Here is a 14404-nt window from a genome sequence, read left to right as displayed (position 1 = left end):
GCGAGGCTCTGCCTCACTGTCTGTAGGACCCAATAGTCCGACGTGGTGAGTTCCCATTGGTTGGCGAACTGCTGGAGGCGCCCCCCAATGGGAGGAGTCTGAGAGGCTCCTTCTCAGTTAGTTCTATGGTAGGGATAATGTTGTCTGCTTCTATCAGAAAAAGGACTGCTTGTCCTGAGACCTGTCAGAAGGTTGGGAATATGGTGTGTGAAATGTCAAGGCATTGAAGGACACCTCAGATGGCTGAAAGGATTGACTTCTAAGTAAGGTTGGGCCTTTCTATCCTGCTTCTTGAAACTGGTGGAAAGAACCTTTCTCTTATCCTTGGATTTGACCAACACCAAATCCAAGGTGTCCCCAAACAGCTTGTCACCTTTAAAGGGGACAGCGGCCAATTTCCACTTTGATTTCATATCTACTTGCCAGTGGTGAAACCAGAGAAAGCGTCGAGATGTTACATTAGACGCCAGTGTCCTGGAAGCAAATTTTGCCGCATTTAATGAGGTGTCAGCTGAATACTGGGCCGCTGCAATAATCTTATTCACGTATTGACGGAGACGTGTGTCCTCTGCTGGTAATTTAGCTGGCAGGTCCTTTAACCAAAGGATGGAAGCCCTATTAAAGAAGGAGGCAGAAGTAGAGACCTTAATGGCCCAGGCTGCAACTTGGTGCATTTTATGGCAAGCCTTCTGTCTTCTGCCTTGAGACACTCGATAAGGTCTGCTGGAAGAACCAAATTAGATGTTAAGGAGACCACCGGAGGGTCTACAGGGGGCAATTTGAGGACATTTTGCAAATTCGCCTCCACTGAATAGAGTCTCTTATCCCCTCTGCGGCCAAGGCTGGGCCCATTGGTGTTGCACCACTTCCATAAACAGTTCAGGCACAGAGACAAGTTCTTGGGCTGGGACTTGCGCTTTGAACATGCTGTTCCTGGGATTGGGAGCGGCAGCTTCAATGGTTCCCTGTCCTGCCTGAGAAGACACGCCAAGTTGCGTGGTGGCTTTTGCCTTAAGTAAAATGGACTTGAATGTAGTGGGTTTGAATAATACTGAGAAGGCAGGAGTGTCTGGAGGAAGATCTTCATCCTCAGATAGTTCCTGATCATCCTGATCCTGCTCATCATTCCAGGGATGGGTGCCTCATCCTGTGCGTGGAGGCCCCAGGTTCCTTCCTGCACCTGCCTTCAGAAAGGTCATCTCTGTGCTGACGTCCTTCAGCTATGCCTTGCGAAATTGCACGTGCAATCACCTCCTGCACTTCAAAGGAAAGCACTAGGCCCCTATCCTCCCTGGAGCGATGCCTAGCCCGAGAAGGGGGGGGAAGAAGGCTCTGGGCCTGAAAGCCTCGGAGGAGACTCGGGAGGTGAGCCTGGCTCCAACTGAATTGAACGGCCTGGAGAGCTGGGGCCCACCACTGAGTTATCAGGGGATAAATCTAAGGCCTTATCCTCCTCCTCCAATTCCTGCAGGGGGGGCGGGGCTGGGTGATTAACAGGGAGAGATCCCTCTCCTCCTGAAGCCTCGCAGATCTGCCTTGTCGCTGAGCCACTGGGGCTGCTTCGCCTGAGGCCTTGCCCTTGTCTGCTATCCTGCTCCTGCCTTTGGCCTTTCCCCTGGTATTGGCCCCCTATATTTGCTGATCAGAAGGTTGCAAAAGGTGAACACATGAAACGGCAACACTGTTCATAATTAAGAACCAATTGCCAAGCATCCAAATTTTGATCATGTGATCATGGGGATGCTCCAACAGTCGTTAAGTGTGAAGAATGATAAGAAAAATCATTTTTTTGATTGCCATTGTAACTTCAAATGATCACTAAATGAATGTTGTAAATCGAGGACTGCATAGAACTTCCATCTTACAAAGACCCAAGAGAAAAATTAACTATGTCACCTTGCCATTTGCTCTGATCAAATTATTTTCCTCTTTGCTTTCAAGTTTTATGGCTTGGAATGTGAATGTGCAAAAGTGGCCTCCCCTTCTTCCGTCTTCTAAAGGTCAGAATCATGCATCCAGTAATTTTCTTTGTGACATTCTATGGACGTGAAAGTTGGATTTATCAAGTTATTAAGTATAAGTATCCCTTGCTAACTGAACACTCATTCAGCAACCACCTGAAGTACATAATTTGTCCTCAAAATTACAGGTTCTGCAGCTTTCCTGTGGTCATGTGATTACACTTTGGACACTTGTTAATAGGCACACACATTTGCAATGTTTGCAGAGTCCCAGGGTCACCTGATTGCCATTTGCAATCTTCACAGTTTCTGACAAGCAAAGTCAATGGGGAAATTGAGAGGAAGTCAGAAGTCGGCTACATGATGCTGCACTTAATGATCCATAGGGATTCACTTAATAACCACAGCTAGGACTGACAAACTGATGTTATAAGTCAGGTGCAGTCACATGGCATTTTACTTTATAATGGTGTCGCTTAGTAGCAGAGTTGACGGTCCCAATTGCAGTCAGTAAGCCACAAGTTCCTGTACACAGATATATGACATAGTCAAAGGGGTACTCACCATAGCAAAGTAGCAGGCAGCTCGATTGACATGGAGTTTGCATAAAAGATCCGAAGGAATGTTCACTTCATCTGAAGCAGCATATTCGGACACATTCAACCCTTCAACATACTGCCCCAGTGACAACTTATAATCCTTCTCTCTGAATAAATCATTGCCCTCTGCAAGTAAGTTTTGCACCAATTTTTGTAAAAAAGCCTGTAGGGAAGAGTAGGATTCAAAACTTAATAATTACTTTCAAAGCTTTCACTTATGGTACTTTCCACAACATTTTAACATATTCTTCTTTGCAGTAATGGCTCAATAGCACTAAATAATCAATTGTACTACTCTAGTCTACCTACCATATTTTTCGGAGTATAAGACACACTCCTCCCCCCCCAAAGAGCATGGAAATCTTGGTGCGTCTTATACATCAAATACAGCCATTTTTGGTCTCTCAAAGCCCCGCCCCCGGATCCCATTTTTGCGAAAAATGGTCCATTTTTCACAAAAACAGAGGCATTTTTGTCTTCCCCCTATCCCCCAGAAGCACTCTGCAGGCTTCAGCAGACCTGGGAAAAGGCAAAAATGCCCCCATTTTTGCAAAAATTGGCCTGCTTTCCACCCTTTTGCAAAAAAAGGAGGCGTTTTTACCTTCCCCCAGCCCTGCTGAAGCCTGAAGAGTGCTCATGGAGGCCAGGGAGGACAAAAACTTTTTTTTCTTACTCTTCGAAAGCTTGGTGCGCCTTATACATGATGCTTTTATTACACAATAGAGACCAAAAATCCCAAGTTTTTTAGTGTGGCACAATAGTGCTATTAAAATCATTTCATAAACCATTTGCATCCTGAGATATGAATTGACAGAATCATCTTTGGTTGTTCAAAAAGCCTCTGGAACAGCGGTTGAAAATCTAGTGGATGTACAAGTCATTCAAACCTCAGAGCCATTAGGAAAGTGGGTTCCTCTAATGAACAAATTTCTGATTTAAAAACTGGAGTACTTTGCTTGACTGACTGAAGCACCAAGCAGTCTCCATACTGTAGATACTGGGTTTCAATTATTCTTCACATTTTATAAAATGATGAGGACAGTGCTCAAGAGAAAGAAGAAAAACAAGGAAGGGGAAGGAATACGTAGGGTCTGCTCTGCCTAACAACATCCAAACAGAAGGCTCAGGTGCATTGAGCATTCAGCTTCTAACATATACTGAAACCCAATGTTTTCTTCAATCAATAGTATCTTGTTTGCTTTAGTTGATTGATCGGATTTTTCAAAATACTGTGTATTTGATAGTTGTCTTATTTTTCTTATACAGTAGTCTAACCTAGTGGACCCCAACATTTTGAACACCAGGGACCAGTTCCATGGACTGGGGAGTGGGTGAATGTTGTTCCATGTGCTGCCTGAATCCCGCAGATGGTGCTTCACTTGTTTGCACGGCCCAGTTTCTGGCATGCCGCAGACCAGTGCTGGTCCATGGACTGGGGGTTGAGGTCCCCCGATTCTAACCCTAACCCTACAACCATTTAAAGTTATAATGGTGCTAATGGTCCATGGACTGGGGGGTTAAGGTCCCCCGATTCTAACCCTAACCCTACAACCATTTAAAGTTATAATGGTGCTGAACAAATGGTGGTTATAACAAGTCCTTGGAACTCCAGCTGTCCTAGCATCCCTTCATCCCACATCACAATTGGGTGCTTGCACTTATCACCATGTTCATAACCACTGTCACTTGTGCCCTTCCCTGCTGGATTGCTGTCACTTTATAACCATATCACTTTGTAATAGAAATTCCAGTCCCAATTGCCATTCTAAGTTGAGGTCTACTTGTATTTGCAGTGGCATCATTGATTTAAAAATGGAATTTCTCATTAAAATCATCCAAAGGAAGAGAATATGTGTAGCTCAGGGATGAATCAAGGAGAAAATCTAATCAAGGAGCCAGGAGTGACAGGACAAGGTATTATATATAAGCAGGGAATAAATCTGACACTCACTAGCACTGATGTTACTTAATCAGGTAACAAAACACTGCAAGCAAACAACTAAGATCAAACAACACCAAAGATTCCACATTAAAACCATCTTCATTTTGATCTTTTTCATTTCAGGATGGGCACAAGAATTGTTACATTCTAAATTTCTGACTCTGAATAGGAAGATCCAAAGCTTTCTTTTCTATTTTTCCTACTGGGCTGAATGAAAAAAAAATCCTTGTCAGAAAAGTCTTAGTTCAACTAAGCCACAAGATCCAGTCTAATTAATAACAACTTAATCCAAACAGCAGAAATTTTTTTTATCTGCCTCTGTATTTTGATGCTTCTTCCTCAGGTCTATACACTCTTTTCTCTGCTGTATTTCCAAAAATGCATAAACTTTTTTTTAGCAGGGCCATCTTATTACTGATCCTACACTTCATACGTGCTTCACTACTACTGTGTATACTTTTGTTCTGCAGTTAAGATTGTTGTGTTTAACAGAATTAAACCTCCTTAATAAACCTCCTTTGGCCCTTTGCTGTGTCCCCCGCCCTTGGCTAATGCCTCTGTGATTGTTTCTCACCTTTTTAACGGCTCCACAGAGCCTCCGGTTGTGGTTGTTGCTGGAGGGCTGAAAGCTGGGCTCCTGCCTGCTTCCTCTGAGCTGCTGGGGGCCGCCATCTTGGACCACGTGGTTTCAAGATGGCCCCCGGCTCCAAATTCAAAAGGCTCCTCTTTGCTGGAGCACATGGAAATGGCTTTTGCCTTTGCAGGCTTGCCATGCGGCTGCCACTCGCCTCCCCCTGCCTCCCGCAGCTCTTTCTGAGCCCTTCCGGCTCTCACCTTGTCCACTGGTGATAGCTGCCAGCGCAGGCTTTCCAGGGCATTTTAACAACCCTCGTGGCTCAACCCCTGAGGGGAGCAGAGGAGCGCTTCTGCTCCTGATTAGCCTCTGCATCAAGGGCTGCCTCTAGGAAGCATATATGCCCTCTCTTCTTGCCTGCCCGGCAAGGGTCCTCCCTGAGTGACTCCATCTCACTCAGTGGCCAGGGCAGCGTGCCGCCCCAGGGGGCTTGTGGCAGTCCAGTCCTTGCAGGAGGAGGCTGTGTGCGATGTAGGGAGGCAGGATTTGCCGGGTCCAAGTTTATTTTCCTTAGTCCTTTGTAAATTACTGGAGGTCCCGAGTGGTGCAACCTTTCCTTGAGGATGAGTCGAATAATGGGGAAGTCCTGCTGGCCAGGGAGCGTTGCCCAAAGAGCTTATCTGACTCATCCAATCATGAGAGGACAAGGTCAACCCCCACTCTGGATACTCCTCCCCCCTCACTATGGAGAATATTTTAGTTCATTGTCAGTTCCGTAGATGTTGTAATAATGAGTAAGCCTGAGTAAAATATTTATAATAAATAAAATATACAAACATGGCCTCCTGTAAGAATAAAGTGCAAGGTCTGTTTGGAGATTATTTTTATGATAATCAAAAGCAGTAAAAATTTTACGCTATATAAATAAATACAACTTTCCTTAGTGAAATTCTGCTGTAGCTTTACATAGAGCTGAGAATGATTGCTCATTTTTCCACATAAAACTATGTTCACCTAACCACTCTAGAAAACCATTAATACTATTCTTCTGTTCCCCAACATTACCTATGGCAACAGGTTAAGATGTATATAGATAATATCATTAGATACCTTAAAATAAGTATGTGAATCTTAAAATTACCTCATAATCTTCTTGGCTTAATGGTAATGTAGACCTAGAATGAAGAATGAATGAAACCATTATGAAAGAATAAAACAGTCATGAAATGTGTACATTGATCTAACACTACTGCAGTTTTCCAGAAGGCTAGTATTATTAGGTAGCAACATTATAGGCTGACTGATACATCGGTGTTTGTCAAGAACTTTGAGCAATTTTTTTTTTAGTAAACTCTACACATGGAAGAAAGAAAATTTGTGGCTAATATCCATGGTCGACATATGTAGAAAGGTTTGTAAGTACAACAAAGTTCAATTCCTCTGCATTGGAAAATTACAATCATGTAAAGCTGAAGTCAATAAAAACTGAATATAAGCCTCAACATCTCGATTTATAATGTTCCTATATAGCCAATCAATAGAATAAATCAGGTGAAGAACATCACCTCAAATTTACAGACTGAATTAACAAAAGAAAAAAATAAATAGAAATCTAAGAAATTATATTCCTCCTTGGTCTCAGAGGTTTTCCTTTACAAGTATGTTAACTGAAATACATTGATGGAAGTCTAATATTTCTAGGTTCCAAACGCCACATGAGGGTAATATGTTTAAATTAGGTGACATAATTCCAACAAGTAACTTCTTGAGCACTGCCATATTTTTACACTAATGCAACATAATAGAATTGTGATTTGATTCTTGTTTGGATGTTTGGTGATATATTGAGCAAAGCAGAATTTTATATTACAAATAAATGAAAACAGAAACACCACCACTACCAAATATGGTTACTTACTGGATGAACTGAAGACCTTTCTCTATCTCTTCTTTTCTTTTTTGTCTTTCCATTGCATCACTGCAATAGTAAAAAAGAATATTTTAATTTTTTACAGTCGTACAAATCTATTCAGTTCAAATGTTAATAATAATAATAGCACTATTGTTTCTTTCCCAAATATGTTAGTATTTAGTATTTTCTTTCCATCCTCAAATAAATTAAAAATGTGAGCACTTAGCAATATATAATCTGCAAATATGAGTAAATAAATTCCAACAACTTCCCTTCCTAAAAATACAGAAAAAGTGAAAGCTTATTTCATTATGCTTACTTCATTATGCTTCTCGAAAGTATATACAACATTTCTAAGGAGAGCAAAGGAATAGGAAGAAAAAAATTCAATATCTTTTAACCTTTCTCAAAACCTTGGAAATCTTTGGAATTATTCTAAAGACTCTATATGACTTTAAGAGAAAATTACATATAGGATAAATTTTTAAATAATTATAATGATGATTAAGGAACTATAAAATCTACAGGTGAGTAGACTACATGTAGTTCCTCCACTTACGACCACAATTGTGTCCCAAATTTCTGTTGTTAAACAAGACAGTTTATTAAGAGAATTTTGCCCCATTTAATGGGCTTTATGCCACAGTTGTTAAGTGAATCACTGCAATTGTTAAGTTAGTAACATGGATGTTAAGTGAATCTGGTTTCTCCATTGACTTTGTTGCCAGATGGTCGCAAATAGAACAGAACAGAACAGAGTTGGAAGGGATCTTGGAAATCTTCTGCTCCAATCCCCGGTTTAGGCAGGAAACCCTATAGTATTTCAGACAAATGTTGTCCAATCTCTTCTTAAAAACTCCCAATTTCTGAAGGCAAGTTGTTCCATTGATTAATTTTTCTGATTGTCAGGAAATTTCTTCTTAGTTCTAGGTTATTTTTCTCCTTTATTAGCTTCCATCCATTGTATCTTGTCCTGCCCTCAGGTGCTCTGGAGAATAGCTCTTTGTGAAAACACCTGAGATATTGGAACACAGGTATTATGTCACCCCCAGTCCTTCTTTTAATTAAACTAGACATACCCAATTCTAGCAACCATTCTTTGTTTTACCCTCCAGTCCCCTAATCATCTTTGTTGCTCTTCTCTGCACTCTTTCTAGAGACTCAACATCTTTTCTACATCGTGGAGACCAAAACTGGATGCAGTATTCCAAATGTGGCCTTGCCAAGGCATTATAAAGTGGTATTAACACTTCACATGATCTTGATTCTATTCCTGTGTAAATGCAGGCTAGAACTATGTTGGCTTTTTTGGCAGCTGCAGCACACTACTAGCTAATATTTACTGTGTTTTTTGCTCCATAGGACACATTTTTTGTCGCCCAAAAATGGGTAGAAATGTCTGTATGTCTTATGGAGCAAATGTTGCCAAACCCTGCCCACCCACAGGCCCCCACCATTTGGCCATTTTTGGCCTCTGTGCGTCCCCTTTTTTTGGCCTCTGTAACACCCGTTTTTGGCCTCTGTGCTTCTCGTTTTCGGCCTCCATGTGTCCCATTTTCGGCCTCCGCACATCCTGTTTTTGGGCATTGCGCCAGACTTTTACAGAGGCCAAAAACAGGGTGCACGGAGGTGAAAAACAGGATGCGTGGAAGCAAAAAACATGGCACGCGGAGGTGAAAAACAGGAGTGTGTCTTATGGTCACGTGCGTCTTATGGAGCGCCAAATACGGTAAGTGATTGTCCACTAGGACTCCAAGATCCCTCTCATTATTGAGCCAGGTACCATCTATACTATACCTGTGCATTTGGTTTTTCTTGTCTAAATGTAAAATCTTAAGTTTTCTCACCATTGAATTTCATAAGGATAAGGCCCAATATACAAGTCTTTTCAGATCATTCTAGATCTTGAGCCTATCTTCTGGAGTGTTGGCTATTCCTGCCAACTTGGTCTGCAAATTTGATGACTTCCCCATCTATCCCCTCATCCAAATCATTGATGAAGATGTTGAAGAGCACAGAGGCTTGGGTTACCCTTCTACATTGATAGCAATCAACAGAACTTTGCATTGTACAAGTTTACAGCTAGTTCTCAACTTACAAATTCTTTTAATGACTTATGACAGGTATTTACACTTACAATTGTTGCAGCATCCCCCGGTCATATAAAAAAAAATTAGACAGTTGGCATCTGGGCATGTACAGTATTTATGATGGTTGAAGTGTCCTGGGTTCATATGATCACCTTTTACAACCTTCAATACCAGATTCATTTAATAACCATGTTACTAACCTAACAACTGCAGTTATACTCTTAGTAACTGTGGCAAGAAAGATTGTGAAATAGGGCAAAACTCACTTAATAAGCATCTTGCTTAGCAAGGGAAATTTTGGGCTCAATTGCGGTCTTAAGTTGAGGACTACTCATAGAATCTATTGCTGAAATTTTTAAAAGGTTATATCTTTTCTGCACCCAAACTGGTCTTTAATGATAAAGTCCATTAATTAAAAACATGTACTTGAAAAATATTGTCAATGTTGTTTTAAAAAAATATTTAAAATCCTAGAATGGTACCTTTCTACATACCATATAAAATATTTGTGTGGATGTGTAAGATGTTTACAAAGTAAATAAAAGTAAAGTTTTATGGCACCACAGAAAAATAAGAGGGAGGGAAAATGAACATTTTTCAGAAGAAAAATCAAAATGTAGTACAGAACTACCAGTTGAGGTTCTGATACTTCAAATTACAAACAAGAAAATCTATTCTTAATTACCCTTAGCTGCACTATAAATTCTGAAAGTTTCAATTGCTCAGTCTTAAGTGCGTTTGGGATCCTTATATAGCATCTAATTCAAAGCTCAGAACCAAACTACACATTTGTACCATCCCTTCCTGTTCACCTGAATATTTTAACTATTATCTAGGAACTATTATCTAATTTTGTCATAATATCCTTACCTGTATTCAGCTTAGAACTGTTATTAACTGCTTAAATTAAATGCAAAATATAATAATTGCCTTTACTACACCCCATACGCTTTTCCACCTTTCCTGAAGGCTTTTTTGCAGCTTTAAGACTTTTCGACCAAATGCCTATTTACCTATGTGATGTACCCACATCATATGGAGGCAGAGATGAGGAGAAATCAGGTTTAAAATCCTAAAAAATGTATGTATGTATGATTACTTGTTGCCTAATTCCCAATTTTGCCATTCTAAGAACCTTAACTGCACATTAGAAAGATTAGAGGCATTTTTTTCCAAATTTGGAGATTACCAAACTCCTAATAACAATGCTAAGCCACATATGATTTTCAAGTCACAAATCACCTACCCCTGCAATATATTAAGGATCATACAAATGGTTAGCACTTTGAAAAGTAGTGTAAAGTAGTGTAATAACTTTATTCAAACATTTTTGACAAAATATGCCAAACTTTCACAATTTAGGCGAAGTTTACTTAAAATGAGCAAAAAACAGATTAAAAACAGAATAATGTAGAAATATCCCAAAGGCTTAAACAAACACTAGCCATACACTACTACAGTATATCCACCAACCTGAAAGTTATAATGCCTAATTTACTTGTTCCTGGCATTCACTTACTTTCCCTAATCATGCAGAATAAAATGCTGCATTCTCAGTAGCAATTTAAACACATTTGCCATTCTCCTACTATGCATTCTCCATGCTAGTAACATAACTTGCTTAACCTATTAAATTAATGCAACAGGCACGCGACATTTATGCATGAATGGTAGTTTGTTATATTAAGAAATATTTAAAAAGCCTTTGGTATTCAGATTATAGCACAATATGCACTTATCCACAGTAATTGTTTTTCATTTTATGTTACTTTGCTTCTTCAAACCGTTGTCCTTACTTTTCCCTCATTAAACGACACAGTTTTTAGTTCAAATTCCACTGGAATAAAACCGTCCTACCCCTATTAATCCAAGGCCTCCAAGCCGCGGCCTCGCTTAGTAAAGCGATCCGGCTTTAGCTATATCTCTATGGCGGAAGTAAACGGAAAACCCCCGAAGTATTATTACAGGCACTCTCTCCCAAACTCATAGCAAGCGGTCACGGTTATTTCCAAGCTAAAACAGCCCCACGGCGCAGAAAGATGTTTGTGACATACACAAAAAGATGTATACACTACACAGGGAACCATTTCCATGCTGTTACACTGGTAACTTTGATAAGTCAGGCTACAAAATGCCAGATCCAGCAGAACTAAAAGCTATGTTTAAGTAGGACCCACTCATAGGCGTCGGCAGTTTTTCTTTCACTGAAATTGCATATAATGAATGTTTTTAGTAAAACAACAACAAGAACCTGGCAAGGCAGCTTACGATCCCCTGGCCCCATCGGAGAGAAATAGTAGGAAGTCCTGATCGTTCCAAAAGGGCACTGGGTCCGCCATTCACTCCCAACTCCTGCCAGCCCTCCGACACCCCATCTCGTTCGGGGGAAATCGCCTTTACCCATTTACTCCCAGCCGTGTTTTTAATAAAGAAAGACCCGAGACTTCTTGATTGGGGAGAATTTGGCTGCATCTGCAACTACGATGTTTGTCACTGTGTTCTGTGAATCTATATAATGTTGCTGGGAGGGGGCTAGGGGGGATTTCTCGAGTCTTTCTCCCTCCACCTTTTTTTCCTCTTATCAGACAAAAAAAAAATGTAACCTACTCACCCCTTCTGCTTGGAAATTTTCACTATGGTTACTTGCCTTGATTAATGGTAGGATAGTACTAGAGATATTGTTATAAATAATTAGTCACTATTACTTCATTGCAGAAGGCAGAATTCTGATCCTAGAGCAGCTTCTGCTGCTGCCCCTGCTGTTCCCTCCATGTGCCTCTTCGCCTTTTTTACTTTCATTTCCAGGTCTCCCTAACACAGCCTTACCAGCCAGGCAAAATGCTTCCTTGGGATCCCTCCAGGTCCTAACGACCACCTGTTTCCCACCATAGGTACTCTACACACACACATCACACACAGACACTATACCACAGTATTTTTTTAAAATGGTAGCGCCTTCTTCAAATTGAATTCAACTCCAGCAACCAGTTAATAAATCTGCTACTGTATTTATGCCCAGACTTTTGAAATATCACTTAAAACATAGGAAATGAAAATATGGGAAATGTTACCTGTGTAATATGCTGTATTTGCAAATAAAACCAGAGAAGATATACAAGGAGGGGGAGAGTGGGGGAGTGAGGGGAGATACAGATCAATGGAATAAACTAATTCAGTGAGATTTTTTCAATAAATCAAGCTGCAATTCTTTGCTACTTACTTTCAGACATATACATTGGGAAGATTTTTTATTTTTAAATTTCAGATGCAGCTTTTCAAGGCAAGAGCCCCTCAAGCTGGCAGACACCAATTTATAATATTGTAGAAAGTCAGCACCCATTCCTCCTAAAAGACTGAAATATTTTGAAGAATATTAAAAAAGGCAGAATATTATATCTCCCTAAAGGGAGAAATGGAGAAACATGTTTTTTTAGAAGCAGAAAGGAACCCCCACTTTCCTTAAGAGCCCACAGCAGACGTCAGCATTTAAGGAATAAAGAGCTTATTGAAAAAGAAAGACAAGCAGTGGTGGGATTCAGAGAACCGGTTGTTAACTTTCTGAGCAATTTGGTGAACTGGTTGTTGGAAGAAATCAGTAGTGGGTTGCAAGCGGTACGCCCCGGTACAGGCATACCAGTGCCTGCTGGGACCACTGGGTACCGTTCCGGTACGGTGCTCTGGAGAGCTCACTCGCCCACCCGCTGACCTTACCTGTATTTAAGCTCTTTGGCGCTTCCGTGTATGCGCACAGAGCATATGGTGCCTGCGTGATGCTCTGCCGAGCAGCTGGAGCGTCACAGAGGCATCATGGAACGTCGCAGGAGTTAAGGACGCATGTGTGCACTATGCGCATGAGCACATGTTGCGCGCATTCATGTGGTGGACGCCGGGGCCCCTTGCACCGTACCGGTTGCAACGGGTTCAGGAACCTACCACTGGAAGAAATCATTAGGGCAGAGAACCGGTTGTTAAATTATTTGAATCCCACCACTGAAGACAAGTATCTAGATCAGTGGTTCTCAACCTGTGGGTCGGGACCCCTTTGGGGGTCGAACGGCCCTTTCACAGTGGTCGCCTAAGACCATTGGAAAACACATATTTTCGAAAAAATATGGAAAACATAAAATAAGTTTATGGTTGGGGGTCACCACAACATGAGGAACTGTATTAAAGGGTCACGGCATTAGGAAGGTTGAAACCCACTGATCTAGATAGCTCTATTCATAGGCAAAACAAATACTGCAGGCAGAAATCCATTCAAGACAGGATATTTTGAAACTCCCTGCAGCAAACTCTGATTAGCCCTCACGCAAGATCCAAACCAGGACAAAGCCATTAAGCCACAATAGGAATTGCCCAACACCCTTTCAGAACGCAAGCCCCTTTATTGCATCATCTCAGAGCAGTCCAAACTTCAAACAAGCCAGGGAGCTCAAACACCTAGGATTTGCATTTCCTCTTTTGCCTATAGAGCCAGCTATGATCTATTTAACCCCTACATGACCCCATAGGAATCTGACAAAACCCATAGAATACATGTTCTTGCACAGGAACAGGAAGCTCAAATGCAAAGCCAAGAGAAGGTATAAAACACCCCACTCTCAACTCCATTTTGTCAGCTGCCTAGAACCATAAACTCATGTGGTTCTGCTTCACCAATAAACCATCTTTCCAATCAGCCTCCATGTTCCCATTGTCTTTCTCCCGGCTTGGGACTGAAACAGTTGGATATTTCTTCCCACAATACTATCACATATGCACTTTGCAATAAAAGATTGCAATACAATGTTCTGTCAATTATAGGGGAAAGTTGACTTAAATTAAGTGTAAAGTGATCCAAATTGAAGCTGCAGTTTGAACTAGTCAGGGTAAATCCTGGGGTTATAATGGTTAATATACTGAAGACTTTGACTCAGTGTCTGGTAACTAGGAAAAAAAGTAAGTTCCATGCTAGAGATGAATAGCAGGATAGGAAACGAAGATGCTGTCATTATATCATCCGTAGTACATCTGCATCTGAAGTATAGTTTATATCACCATCTTTGGAAGGGATAACAGATTAAGAAAGGTCAGAAGAACATAAATGAATGATCAGAAGGCTTGGCTATTTTCCCTGCAAGAAAATACCAGGATGCTTAAGTCTCTTTAACTTGAAAAATTTATGACAATGGACATGAATTGTTTAAAATAATACATTGCCTGGGAAAATGGACAAGAGGTTTTTCTCCCTTACTCAAAATACTAAGACTACCCAGTGAAGGTAACTGAAAGGAGACTTTGTGTAGATTAAAGAAGCAGTTCTTCACATACCATATAATTAACCTGT

At 40.9% G+C, this 14404-nt stretch overlaps 1 protein-coding gene across 4 annotated transcripts in view; it reads right to left on the bottom strand.

Annotated features, from left to right (window-relative positions):
* ZC3H7B (zinc finger CCCH-type containing 7B) overlaps positions 1-11871 on the bottom strand; it is a 58282-nt gene extending 46411 nt beyond the window's left edge. For 2 of the 4 annotated variants that reach the window (XM_032220866.1, XM_032220869.1), the window contains exons 1-4: positions 11690-11871; positions 6995-7054; positions 6218-6251; positions 2526-2723 (exon numbers count right to left, since the gene is read on the bottom strand). In XM_032220866.1, the coding sequence (XP_032076757.1) occupies positions 2526-2723; positions 6218-6251; positions 6995-7047 (285 nt within the window). In that variant the 5' untranslated portion in view covers positions 7048-7054; positions 11690-11871. Of the gene's footprint in view, positions 1-2525; positions 2724-6217; positions 6252-6994; positions 7055-11329; positions 11451-11689 lie in introns of those variants that run through there. The other 2 variants (XM_032220867.1, XM_032220868.1) reach the window with 2 other exon arrangements.
* Between the last annotated feature and the right edge of the window lie 2533 nt (positions 11872-14404).

The sequence above is a fragment of the Thamnophis elegans genome, chromosome 7 (assembly GCF_009769535.1).
Source record: "Thamnophis elegans isolate rThaEle1 chromosome 7, rThaEle1.pri, whole genome shotgun sequence".
Classification (NCBI taxonomy): Eukaryota; Metazoa; Chordata; class Lepidosauria; order Squamata; family Colubridae; genus Thamnophis; species Thamnophis elegans.
The sequence above is the reverse complement of the archived record's forward strand: the minus strand, read 5'-3'. Positions and strand labels throughout refer to the sequence as shown.